At 35.2% G+C, this 14,617-nt stretch overlaps 1 protein-coding gene across 1 annotated transcript; it reads right to left on the bottom strand.

The window, feature by feature from the left end:
• Positions 1–1,501: 1,501 nt before the first annotated feature.
• LOC147508935 (Galactose mutarotase-like superfamily protein) lies at positions 1,502–14,249 on the bottom strand. Its single transcript, XM_086601279.1, has 9 exons — positions 14,067–14,249; positions 12,319–12,393; positions 9,323–9,379; positions 9,090–9,250; positions 8,810–8,950; positions 4,803–4,905; positions 4,607–4,706; positions 3,702–3,948; positions 1,502–1,856 (listed from the first exon to the last, which is right to left on the bottom strand). The coding sequence occupies exons 1-8, from the start codon at positions 14,157–14,159 to the stop codon at positions 3,734–3,736; spliced, it is 945 nt and encodes a 314-aa protein (XP_086457405.1). The 5' UTR covers positions 14,160–14,249; the 3' UTR covers positions 1,502–1,856; positions 3,702–3,733.
• Positions 14,250–14,617: the final 368 nt, after the last annotated feature.

Here is a 14,617-nt window from a genome sequence, read left to right as displayed (position 1 = left end):
GGAAACAAGAAATGTACGTCGTCATGTACTAATCCATAGAAAGATGAAACTGCACCTAAACTAGTAGAAATTAACAAGAAGCTAGAAAATTATGTCTTTTCAATCCTTCATTCCTTCGGCATTATATTCAATCAAACTGCACCTCTTTCCGTTGAGAAAAGTACCAAGTAAGTTCTGTGCTTGGGAACTTTGTAACTTAACTTAAATAAACTACATTACAGTACTTCTGTGATGATCTCTGTTCAAATTAAAATACATTATCAAATATTTTATAAACTCCAAAGTGAAGAGAAAAATTATCCAATGTGACAATATAACAAGAAGTGCTTATGAATTGTGATTGCATCAAATTTAAGAGCATCACAAAGATACGCGGTTCCAAATAATGTGTCACATGTGAAGAAAAAGCATGCATTTTAAAACAAATCCAGGAGCTAAATATTAACGATATCCTTGTTTGGTGACAACACACTATCGTCTAAGCTAATGGGCAAGAGCAGAGGAGAGGACGCTGATACCTTGAAATTGGTTTAAAAGCTGCGCTAAGATATTTCAGGATTAACAAAAATTAAATTCCAAATTCTACAAGTACAATTTTGTTTTGCTGAGTTCCTTGAGTACATAATTAGTCATTTAGTCATGTAGTCTGAAGGTCTTCCTAATCCAACAGTGTTTTCGGTGCACTGTGCACCATATAGGGGGAAAGACCGGAAAGTAAGCAGTCATGTCATTTGAAGAGAGAAAAAACGGGTAAAACGGTTGCCTCGTTGGGAAAAACAAACGAGAATTTTCTTTTCAAGTACTTCTTCAGTCCCATCACTCCCATGTCCCCATGTCAACTATGATGGGTCGGTACTCAATAGCATATTAGCATCCCATGATTTGTGTAACGGATTCGAAGTACTTTGATTTCAGATTTATTCTTCTAACACTTGCACTTATCAGACAGAACACAGAAGTGCACACCTTTGCTATTGTGATGTTCCTACTCTTATCAAAATTCATGTGCATGGCAAAACTGCTGGCCCAGTGCTACCTCAAAATGCCTTGATTAACCGTTTAATTATCTCCATCACCCAATCCTGTCATGACTCCACGCACCATGATCAATAATATCATGGTTGATAATTGATATTAGGGCAATCCAACTTTAACTTATTTTGCAGGCCGACTCTCACAAACCCAAGAACTGGCTCAATTTTGCAGGCATATTCTTTAAATCCAAGCAATTACTTGGAATGTTTCACTATCAAGTTATCACGGCATTCTTAATCAACTAAAGTGCAAGATGTGCACTTGTGCAGTATCAATTTCACAGCTTAGACAGTCGAAAAAATTGTGACTAAAGCAGGAAGGAGTTAGGCTCAACAATGCTGGAGAAACAAGGTTACTCTTCCCTCATTGTTGTTCATAGGACTTGTGTGAGGGTCATTATTGTAAAATTTCTCCTCCAGTCTTCGTAAATTCTAAGAGATTTGAAGAAAACGTACACAAACAAGGATTAAAGATGTCAAAATGCATGTGTTATATCTACTTGTATTTTGTGTATTTCCATATTGCCAATCAAATGCCATAAAAGTCATTCACGAAAGGTAAACTACATCCCAAGGATTATCTTCTAGAAGAAGATAGAAGAGCTTTCATTTTGCACTATCCTGTTATAAAAATCTGAGTCTGGAAGAACAATGAAAACAGGACACTGTTTCTATCCTCTTTTTCGACCTTTGACAGCCAATTACTATTCCATGAAAAACACCATTATTAGATAAGAGCTCTGGTAATGAATCTGCCTGCCAGCAAAAAAACCCGGCAAGTATCCACAGTTAATCCCTGATCCCAATACGCAACAAGAAAGTCTGCAAATAAAAACACATCATCATTATAATTGACCCAAACAAGTCTGTGTCTTCAGGAGCCATCTAGTAATACAACAAAAGATGATGGGCAAAACATTCACATCATATTCATTGCTCTACCCAAAAATAAAATAAATTAAAATCAAATGCTACACTTATTTTTACAACTCCGCCACTAAAACAAACTGACTATTTTTACAATTGAGACGTGCCAGGGTTCAGGTTCTTATATCACGAAACTAAGAATGGAAACACAGATATTGCATAATTTAATATATCAATTAAGAGTAACAATTCTAAACAAGAAAATGAGACCCTAAACCTGTATACCATTTACAAGTTTTAGAAGTTCAAATCACAAAATTAAGCAAATTCATCTTCCAGTGAAGCAGACACATTATGATAGGCACTAAGTGAGGATAGACCAAAAAATATCAAAATTCAGTCTCAGTTGTAACAAAAAACAAATAGTACAGATGCTACTGTAAGGGTGAATGGATAGAAACAAACAAGTGATAGAGAAGTACTCTCAAGAACTATAAAGAGATATGAGAAATGTGTACGTACATGCACATGCATATATACCAGTATAGTGGTGTATGGCTATAGAAGTAAAGAAAGAGAATGAAAAATAAAAATAAAAAACAAAGGAAAAAGTTTGTGCAGAATTCGAGAACAAAAATGATGTTGAGAGAAAAACATATGGACATCAACAGAGAGAAAGACTTCCAAAAAGACAAACATATTTCTTGGATACCCTCGACAAAGATGGAGCCCCACAAATAATTGCAACCATTACATATGAATACAAGATAACTTTAGACAATTTTGCTCTGGTACGATGATAAGAAACCAAAGAACATCACGTTTGTCGAATATCCAGAGATTGAGAATGTGATAGCCTGATAGAAATATAGTATCAACTATGAAACAGGAATACATTATGAACAGTGAAAACTGATGCAATGCCACTAGGAGGCATAAAAGAAAAGGCTCCGTCCATGGAGTTGCAGACCCCGTCAAAATTATATTTGACTGCACTTAAATCATTTAAATCATCACTGTCTTAATGGCGACAATCGAAAATTTGTGCCAACAAGATGAAATTAGCAATTTCTTATTTAGTTTATTTTAACAAGCTACCATAAGAGCACATCGGTTTCTAAAAGGTTCAAGCATAAGTGATTGAAATCTATGCTATCAATATCAGATTAATCGGCCAATTAATCGCGTATCACTCGTAAACCGATTAGTTTTTACCGATTTTTTTATTTTTTCTCACCGAACCGATTTAATCACTGAATTGACCGATTAATCAGCCGAAATGACCGATTTCTCGCTAAACCGAGAAAAAAAATTATTGAAAATATCGGTTTCCCATCCAAAAAAAATACGTAAAATTAACGAATTAGATTCTTAAACCGTATTAATAATAATAGAACCCAATCAATACACAAAGCTAAGAGTTTACTTATTTTCCCCTCCTTAACGAAAGTTAAATATACAAATTATTGTATTATCTCTCTAATAAATATTATCGCTTCTCAATCCTCTTATTCCTTCAAATATTTAACGTAATTTTTGTGTTTGACATATCTGTAGTACTCCAAAATTGAGCTAGTTAGATGTGATTATGAGAATTTGATATTTTTTGTTGTATCTCGGATCACTGTTTAGAAATATTTGGTATGATTATACTAATATATATTTTGAAAACATCAAATATATACATCCGATATAACCGATTAACCGATTAATCGCATATCGCTCCTCGACCGATTAGTTTTGAAAACCGATTTTAACTGCTTAGATTGAAATAAGGGGGTTAGGAACTCGGAGGTGTACCTGTACAAAATATGTGACAGGTAGATTGATCTTTAGCTTCCTTGAAGAACCCTTTGAGGATCTAGTTGCCCGCTGCAATAACTCGATGGAACAGCAGAAAGCTCCTGTCTACCTTTCCACTCTTCCCCGGGTTTCAGAGTAATGGGCTTCTCCACAGCTGCAGCTTCCACACAAAGCATATGTTTGTACTCATCATCACCAAAATCAACCATAGCCTTTGCCTTCTTGTCCCAAGGATTCCACACCACTACAAAGGAGAATAAACAAGTTGAAATTCTTCTAAAAGGCGGCACATCAGACAAACTCAAGAAAATGAATATTCAGGTTTGAAAGCAGGTGCTTGCTCATGGTAGACTCTTAAAGTAGCTTCTCGTTTTACATACCACTTCAGTAAATGGCAAGTATTCTTTAACTATAACTCTATAAGTGATATGTATAAAAACCATTACAATGCTCAAGATCAATACTCACAAAGTAGAGACACACAAATGCGACCAAAAAAGGAAAAGGCCAAGAGCTACCAGTAGCACAAGTCAACTGTGCCGCCAGGATGAGCAAAATATTCAATGGTCACAATCCAACATACCACCAATTGAACTTCAATTCATTCAATCAATCAGTATAATCTTTTTTGGATTGTCAAATATACTGTCAAAAAAAATTCTTAATGATTTCTCTTTTCCTAAATATCATAAATACAGAGATCATTTAAGGTCTACATATCAATTGGCCCCAACTACAAGTATGCAAGATGTACATACATGTTAGGCATATCAGTGGTCTATAAGCCAGGTGCTTTGACAGTTTCCAGATTTAACTATCTATCCTACATATGAATAGCACTCAAAAAGTAATTCTAAGTCAGGAATCTCTCGAGAGAAACATGTTGAAATCACCAGACTCACCAGCATCTGGAAGTCCATCTTTACGCAAAACAAAGGTTCTCTTCTTCTCATGGTCCAGAATTGCAATCTTGGTAGGCGTACTGACATATATTTTGTCCACCTTTTTCATATAGGAACACAGAGAATTAGAAACATACTGGTAGATGAAAGAAACACAGGGTACATAACAAAGAACTCCTGGAAAAAGAATATTAACTTCAGATTCAAATGTAATTGCATCTCCTTGTTCAGTGAATCTTTCCCTGTTCAGCAGATTATCCAGATAATCAATCGTCTCTAGTCCTTCTACCCGCACTTCACTGAACACAAGCTACTAAAGTTAACAATGAGATCCAGCATCAGATAAGGACAGACATACATGGTAGGCTGCATAACATCTTATATATAAAAATATCTATATATTTATATTTCTATAATAAAACTTAAGAAAGCCATTTATAGACTGCATTGCCAATTTATCATTTATCCAAAAAAGTCGTCAATTAATTTCACTAAATAAACTAATCTTAAGTTTCACAGCATAGTCAACTAATTAGGATCCTTTTGATTACTGTCTGGAAGTATGCAGCATACCCTCCCAGACAAACCTTGAAATTTATGTCTATGTCATACAATTCTAGGCCTAGCTCAGTTTGACAACCTTTGGTCATTTATATATTACTATCATAGTTGCAGGAAGCAATCTCAGAATCGACTTATATAATACTTTCTTGTTATGCGTGATACAGAAAACGAAATGTCAATACCAAGAGATATTGATGGGAAATAAGTAGGAAATAAAGAGGAAACAAATATAGCATGTAGCCACCCACAAAAAGATTAATAAGTCGACTAAATACTCAGTTCAAGCAACACTTTCAACGTTTTCAATACTATCAATGCAAAGTACATCTTAAGATATTATTTGCTTTAGACGAGAAGCAATTTTTAATTGCTCACAAAAATGCGTTTCTCTAATAATAGAAAAGGGATATTCAAGGAAAGCTGAAGCGGTGTCCTTGGGAAACAGCTACATGACAGGTTTTCAGTAACCATGGTTCGTACAGTCTTCCTTGTGTGTCTTGTGTCCTTTTTCTATGTTTAATGTAGGTCCACTAAACCTGCATTCTGAGCTACATTACTAATTATCTTGCAACAATTGAAAAGAGAAAAGGGCATCATCAGCTGAGATCATCAGATTAGTGCAAATAATCTATGCCTATACTAAACTGATATGATGCTTTGTTTTTTAATACGTCTACTCAAGTTTATAAGCTTTTTCTTTCAATAACATCTTTACACACACACACACAAATTTGATACGTCTACATAAGTTTATAACGCAACCATGGTATTTTGATGATAACTATATCGAATTTTCCATCCGCCACAAATTTGTGCATAATTATTGAGGTTAAGAAGGCGAATTGACCATGCCAACAGAGTAATTAGGCTCAAGGTTCATGATATCTTTACCATTTTTGTCAAAGACGACAGCATTTATGTTGACAAGCAGAGACTCTGCCAAGTCATCAAACTAACCTTTTCTAGAGGAACAAGGTCAGAAGGTAGACTGGCCCAACCCAATAAATCATAAGACATAATACAAATAAGTTAACTCCAATCAGGTTCCCCACATAGGGTACCAGACAAACGTTTATGGTATTTACGTACTGAAAAATAGCGAAGAATATTAGAGTTGCTTATCGAATTTTAATTGAGTGGTTGAGGATGATAAAATAAACAAAACAAAAGGGAAACTGATATTCCAGTTTGGTCATGTTGGTGCTTCCAATATGATGGATTTGTATTGCCAATAGATGCATAATCATCCATCCATGAAAAACATCAGAAATATCTTAAGTGAGATTTGTATTGTAAACAAGAAATTAGGTTTTCTCCTAGACAGCTAGACTCCTATTCGAATGGAGGATCATCAATAGATTGGTAAGAGGGGGAAATAACGCTCTAGCAAGCCTCTGGCCAGAGCACTACAGCTAAAACATCTAGTTGGCAGTTTAGCTGCTCTTCGTAAAATGGAAACAAAACCAATAAAAGCAATTATAACAATAATAATAACAACGAACACGATGATAATAAGAGAGTATGATAGCCATTACGTGATTATTTTGCTAATGACAATTCTCAATAGGAGTCTCCACAAGGTATAGGCGTCCCAAACAAATCATTTTCCTCACAAGGTACAGGCATGTAGCAAAGAAATGTTTTTTTCCAAAACACTTACTTTTATTGTCAAATGGAAATTGGGGCAGCCAACGACTAAAATTAACATCTTGATAATGCTTTCTCCCTTGTGGCGAGTACGACAAACTGTTCCACATGGACAACAAGGGTATGCAGACATCACTTAACGTTCTAGCATGTGAGGTCACATAGTGTTTGATTCACAGACAATTTTCACGCGGAGAGGTCCAAGGAAAGATGAGAGATGATGTGCATTCACGGGGAGAACTATTTTGCTCACAAGTCTATCATTCATAAATGTCAATGGCTTGACATGGACAGAAAATGACAAAAACCCACATATCAAGTCTTTGCCATCTGTAAATGAGAGCCTTGTGAGCCAAAAAATTCTTGATTATGGGTGTTTGTCCCTGTAAAATAGGTTGTATTCTTTTTGAAATAATTCCATCCCTTACCCCTGTTTGAACTTTCCCACAAACTCAGGCTTCGATGTAGTTTAGTAGTTCTAAACTTCCCCACTACCCCACTTTCCTTAGAATTCTAAGCTGAACTTGGTGGTTACCACTGGGAAGTTTCGCGTAAATTACACACACCAACTGTTTTTAGATGAAAATTGGCTAATACCTCATAGTGCTATGTCCGAGCTACCACCTCAGAAAAAAAAAGAAAATCAACAACACAACAAATTGTAGAATCTTAAAAAGCAACTAAGAAAACAGTCAGAAAGTAATATACACAAAAACAGTATCCAGTGACTCCCCGGTTCATCATTTTTCCGTTGCTGTTATCTAATAAAACCAAAAACACAGAAAAGAATTCTCAAAAGCGCTACAACACCAAAAATAACCCATGTTTCTTTAACCAATGTCTCTTCAAAATGCAAAGAAATCACATGCATATCACAAGTATAATTTTTTGACGGGTTTCGAAAACATATGTAAATGTGTAGTCATTCTAAGATTTAATCTTTATCATTAAAGATCATACAACCTCACGACCAAATCTAGGATGATATGCTTCTATAAACGTATTTCACCATGTTTTATTATGTATTTTATAGAGCAATTCTTACCAAAAGTGTGTAGAACACTTTCTGCACAAACTGTATTCATAATGAGATAATAAACAGCTCAATTTCTTCTAAAAATACATCATACAACCTTACATGCTTATGTTAACAAATTTCATAATTAAACACTTGACATTAGATGCTAAAATGAGGTGTGTATTGAAGTGTATAATCATGAAAAGAATTCATTATTCCACCCACTTAATCAAGATGAAATTTTTTCCATGATGTGCAAGAAAACAAAACATCTTCCAACTTTCACAGATGCCTTGAAAACCAATGCAATCTAAATGACCGCCATAATTTTTCAATATCCTATCAAAGCAGTTCTTACGACTATGTAAATTTACTTACAATATATCTATAGTTTCAAAGTGAAAGTTACGGATTCTAAATCAAAGCTCATAAAACAATAAACTCATAAAAAGATATCTCCCTGTAATAATTCATGCACAGCAATATAAACACTGATTGGAACTCAGATAAGCAACAAAAAGTTGATTGGAAAGATAGAAAATAGAAACCAAAAATATACCGAAACCATAAGCAATGAGCTCCTATCATGTGTGGTATATCAAAGCTCATAAAATGGTTAAATTCGTAAAAGGATGTCTCCATTTAACGATTTATTCTCAGCAATATGAATTCTTATTGGAATTCAGAGAAGCAACAAAAAGCCAATTGAAAAAAATAGAAAATAGAAAGCAAATATATACCAAAACCATAAGAGCAGGAGTTCCTACCAAGGACTCTAACAGCATTTTCACATGAGTACATGATATATATGACACAATGAACCATATGATCATACATAAGTACTATTACTTTAGAAATCTCAATCTTATTGGTTAAGACTTTTTCTAATACGAGGGGAAAATTACGGACAGAAAGTGTAACGTAAAAAGCAGAAGGAAAAAACAGTAGAAAGCATGTAAGACACCAAATGATACCTTATATCAGACACAGAGAAATAGGTATGATACGCAAACGTGAATGTAAAAGGTTTTCCATCAGTGTTGGTATTCCTGATGCGAGATGTCAACATCAAATCTCCTCCAGGTCCTAGGGTCACTCTCAGACGAAATTCATAACTGCAAGCAACCACAACTAATCATATTCATTAACTGACGTAAATATATATATACAGCCACAGTTTGATGCAAGGAACAACCACAATATGACCTTGACCAAAAAGGAATGTTCTGAAAGTTTATGTAAGCAGTTGCCTACCTGTGAGGCCAGCTCTTCATATCTTCTTCAGAGGGCTTAAGAATCAAATCGACAAAAGCCTTATTGGAGCTGGTTGTGGAAAACGGAGGTGGATCAGTGTCAATGCTCCAAAACCTGTTCCTTGCAAATCCATGTTGCTCAAGAGATCCAAGATTCGAAAACTACATAAACAGATCACATTTGTTGGACCACAAACAAGTAAAATAAGAGATGATGTAACTAAGAGCACATACCTGAGGAAAGCAAATCGGAATTCCACCACGAATAGCCTTTGGAGGCTTGAAATTAGCCTAGATATCGCATTCAATAAATTTTTCAAAAGTAAAGACAAGTTAGAAAACAGCAAGAGCAATTACATGTATCATGACAACCACTAAAATTACAGTCATATCAAATTTGATAAACCATATGAAGGGTGTTATTCTCCCAAGATGAATAAAGATACTGAAACTTTAATTGTCATATGCAGCTATGTTAACAAAGAGAAACATAAAATTGACTGGTCTCCAAAAACTCAGAGTAGGTGCCCACACTATTGCAAAATACTTTGGTGCAAAGGCAAATATGAAATTCAACAAATCCATTTAAACAGACAGCTTGACCAAACAAATGGAACAATTACGACGTCAGTGTTAGAGATGTAATGGGTGAACTCCACAAAATTCTAGAGCTAAAAAGGAGACATGCATTTCTTTCACCACTTCAAATATAAAATCAAATGACAAACTACATGTTATACAAGAACCTCTACTGGGTTGTCGCTTCTGGCCTTCACGGGAGAGCACCCAGGCAGCCCTATCACACACAAGACATAACTAAGCTTACTTGATTCTGATCAGACAAGCACTTGCAATAATACACTCCAACGATGCCCTCTCCAACTTACTCTTAGGAGTCTTAGTTTGAGAGAATGCAAAGGGAAAATCACGTGAAACCTAGAGCTATAAGTTATAGCTCTACGTTTTCCTATAAGAGCCATGCATTTGTTCACCACTTAAAATATAACATTCAATAAATAACACATTTTATTATTTTACTCATGAACCTCATACTTAGCTGTTGCTTCTGCATTACAGGAAGGAGCAAATAGGTAGCCCTTTTAACCCACAAGATATAACTTGGCACAATTGTTTTCTCATCAGACACACACTTCCAATAGTACATTCTTACCATGCCATATGCAACTCACACTTTGCCCATCCACATAAAGGTGGACAATGAACAAGGTCACTATGAAATATGTATCTTCAAGAAACATGAAACAGCCTTTTTGCAGACATGAGCTTGTGTAAACAATAAATGCTAAATGAGAAATGGCTGAAATGTATACTATTAGAACTTCCAAGAATCCTCCTTTGTTGACTGGAGAAACCTGAATGCAATTACACAAGAATGCACCAAAACAAACAGTGGCACCTGTTCTACTGAGTAGAGTAGATAGCAGTTTGAAGAAAGAACCCTTTATATCAATAACAAATACTCAGAAGATGACATTATTTGCATGCTTTACAATCTGTGTTGCATAAACACCACTACAGGTGTCAAAGTCTGACAAGGTATGGCGTGATGGATTCAGCAGAACCTCAAAATTAGAGTTCAAATAATTTAGACAATAAATGATATCATATAGAGTTTCATGGATAGGCTATAGAGTATAGAGTACAATAATACAGCATAAGCTTCAATAACAGCATATATAAATCACACATATTTTCACAACTGGAAGAAGAAAGCACATTTTAACTAATCAATATTTTACACTTCAGTCAAGGGTTAAGTTTAGAACCAGTGTCGCACAAGAATGTCTGAGTCGGACACGAGTGCGCCACCATTTTGGAACATGCAACATAATTACAAATACAAACCTTAGATTGGCATTTTAATGTATTAAAACTAAGAACAGTTAAGTCAGTATAGTAAGCCTACAAGGGAATAAATAAGGAACAAATATGCATTCTTCAATAAAATGTGATAAAAAATCCAGCCACAAACATTATTGTGTCCTTCCAGTTTACACATACTCTGAGGGGAACAGAACAAAAACAAAGTATACCAGCAAATTTCGAGTATTTAACGAACTTTGTGATTTGGAAGCTTGTTGTTTATTTTGTTGGTGAGCTCTCACTCACCCTTTCCATCTGGAAGAGTGGGGAAGCACATGATAAGTGGCAGAAAGGTGAGTACCTAATAAGGATGTCTAAGGTCACATAGATGTTAGCCTTGTTAGGTCACTCGTCTCTTCATATACCTTAAATGCACTTCAATAAATAAAAGTTTTACATTTTAAGATGAATATAGATCTTTGTAAGACCACCAGGGAGCATTGTACAGAAGGTCACTCTCCGCAACCTTATGAGATGGAATTAGATATACCATCCTAGTTAGTTCTCTTTTTCTTTGACTAGATAAAATACATTTCTACCTTTACCAATAGAATAAACGGTGTTGAGAAACAGATTTAAATGGGGCTCCAAGATCCTCACCGAAGATGAAAATTGAAAATTAACAATTTTTTTTTTTTTTTTTTTGCTCGGTAATTAACAAAAAATATTCCCAAAAGATGGTTTGGTTTCAAATACAAAGGATAATTCACGGAGTAAATCAATTAGACACTCATTTCCACTCTTAATGCATGAATGCATGATTTGATATAGACGAGGCAGAAAGAAAAAATAAGAACAAAAATTGTAAGTTTGTGAACTCCCTCTTCCTTCATACCATTCCTGCGACTAACCTAAAACCATTCTCTCCTGCAACCTAAACGACAACAAAAACGAGCAATTCCACATAACATAGTCTATAAGCTTGACCCTACCAATGTCCCAAAGCACGCAAGCCCCACTTAAAAGTCTCACACAGTAGAGTTTCCTCAATTATGGATGCCAAACCCACAATAGCCATCAGTGACACATTTGGGGTACGGATTTGTTGATGTAGAAGTTCATAATGATGTTTGCTAAAGACTTTGCAAGTTTAAGGCTTACTTTGAGTAAATGATACTATAAAGACTTGGGAATGTGTGACTAATCCAACATATCACACTCACCTTTAGCAATCAAATTAGAGTAACACAAAGAAACGCTACCTTTTCTTAATCAGGAGAATATCAAAGAAACAGAGTTAATCGATAAAGGTTCTCATACAGGGTGAAAATCTAACATGTTGCCCTTTTACCTTTGTAATAAAATCCTCTATGCAGACTAAAAGGACAAGAAGATATATGTATTACCTTACTACTGACAAATAGCAACTCCTCCCCATGGTCATTCTTCCAAGATGTCACATGAGCACCATACAAGTATACCTGCAAAAAGAAGTAATATTTTCATAGGCCGGTCACAAAATTATCCTTTCCATCCACCATGTGCTTAAATGAACAGTAGAAGTTGTTTATGAGTTTGTCAACATTATAGGAGAAGCAATATGTTCATGTCACATTCAAATGTGAGGAATTGAATAAGTTCCTCAAGTTACTGTGTCTCCTACTACTGTAATTTTTAAACAAATTAGAGTTTTTTATAAGCACGACACTGCCAAAAGCATGAAAAACTAAGAACGGAACTGAAAAAACCAGTCCTAAAAGTCCACAATTCTTAACCTACCAACCAGATAGACCAAATATAAAAAAATTATACATTTGTATGCATACAAAAAAAGGGGGGAGATGTAGGCAGCTTCACATGTACTTCTCATCAATAGAGTTAAACATTTCGAAATGCAAAGCCAAAGCAGGAAACTTTTGGGCAAAAATCACTTGAGTAGGCAAGTATTTATCCCAGCCAAGACACAACGATACGTCGATAAGAAACTAACCAAGAAACTAAGATCGTTAAAGATGCAAAGAGTGTACACAGCTACATGAAACAATTACTACGATGAGTCGTTCCTACCCACTCAAACAAAGCACGCAATAAAACTACCTTGTCAAGTAACTAACTAATTTGTAGTTGTGTGCGGGTGTTGATTTGCAGTAGCAAAAGAGACTATGCATAAATAGCAGAGTGAGAAACTGTTCTTTATTTTTCTTGTTCATTTTCAAATTCAAAGGGTCATACATAATTGCATATTGACCCACTACAAAATCAATTTCAAAGATTCTCCAAATGGGACACACTGAAAACATTCTATTATCAAAATTGTCAGAGTCTGGCCAAAACTGTAATGATAGATTTATGTGAAAACGAATTGATTAAAACGGAATAAAATATACTAGTATGCAAAAGAAAACTGCTACTGTGTTTGTGTGTATGTGTGTGTGTGTCTGCTAGCTTGTTATAACAGCAGATGTGAAACTACACAAGGATTTATTCTTGTTCTTTGTAACAAAAATATATAAATCCTTTGTCAAGTGTTCAAGCAACATGTTAACAAAATCGTTTACTGCTATGGATGGAAACAAACAAACTAAACTGGGAGTGTATACATTACAAGGATCAGAATTTGCAAAGCAGAAAACAGATCCGAAGATCAACAAACCATGCCTTGGAACACTTCAGGTGGACAATAAACTGATATACATGTGAAAGACATATAATCTGTATGTAAAATGCATAATCAACAACCTTCAAATCAGATAAACATGAAAGTTATTAAACATCTAAACTTAATCACCAACAAAAATCAAATTCCTCGTCACTTCACATTAAGTTTCCACAACATGCATACATTCACACAAATATTTTCAAATGCCTGAAACAACACTAATGAAGCGTAACAGAATCCATGATCAACCCCAAATATTAGATCAAACCCAGCGAATCTAGTAGAAATTTCCTCTACGAATAAAATCTCTCACTGCAGATTATCTAAATAACATCAATCCACAACGAAATTCAACTAAAGATCATCAAAATTCTCAATCAGATCCGAAGATCGAGTTGAATTGAACAAAATCCATTGATTCGAAACAAAATTACTTCAAATTGATGAAAAGAAGACAACAAACAATGAAATTGGGAAAAGAAAAGTGAAGCAAACCTCAGCAGAACTGCCTCGAACTTCACGTAGAACGACCTTATCAAGTCCATTAACACCTTTAGTGATCTCCATAGGAACTCTATCGCTCGACATCTTCTTCTTCTTCTGTTTTCTCTCTGTGTTTCACTACTCAAAAAAGTTCCATCACCTGAAAAGTGAATGATTTTTTTTTTCTTTTCTAAGTTTCTGTGTTCCTATTTATAGGGATAGATGAATGAAGAGAGAGAGAGATATGAAGTTACACGTTTGCCCTTGGCGTGTTGTGCTCACGTGGGAAGCGATACACTGTGTATTCTTTATCACAAAGTTCGCGATTGATAAAAAAAAAATAAGGTGACGTGGAAATTGACAAGAAGGAGGAGGATTGAGTTACGCACCAGTCTGGTTGCCCGTTTGGGTTGACCTCGTAACCAGCCCATCGTAGGTGCCCGAGTTGCCTGGTGCGTACCGTTGGCCATTTGGGTTGTTGATTCCAAAGACCAAAATATTGAATTCCGTGAATATCTCGATATACCCAAAAACTCAAATATATCAAATCTATTGGAAATACA

Source organism: Coptis chinensis, chromosome 3, assembly GCF_015680905.1.
Source record: "Coptis chinensis isolate HL-2020 chromosome 3, ASM1568090v1, whole genome shotgun sequence".
In the NCBI taxonomy this organism is placed as follows: domain Eukaryota; kingdom Viridiplantae; phylum Streptophyta; class Magnoliopsida; order Ranunculales; family Ranunculaceae; genus Coptis; species Coptis chinensis.
Note: the sequence above shows the minus strand (reverse complement) of the source record. Positions and strands in the feature narration are given on the sequence as shown.

Excerpts from the sequence above, each read along its gene's own strand:
- LOC147508935 (XM_086601279.1), bottom strand. The coding sequence starts at position 14,159 with ATGTCGAGCGATAGAGTTCCTATGGAGATCACTAAAGGTGTTAATGGA. Across the intron at positions 9,251-9,322 it reads TTCCGATTTGCTTTCCTCAG|TTTTCGAATCTTGGATCTCT; the intron begins GTATGTGCTCTT and ends CTGTTTATGTAG. Across the intron at positions 3,949-4,606 it reads AGATGGACTTCCAGATGCTG|TGGTGTGGAATCCTTGGGAC; the intron begins GTGAGTCTGGTG and ends TCTCCTTTGTAG.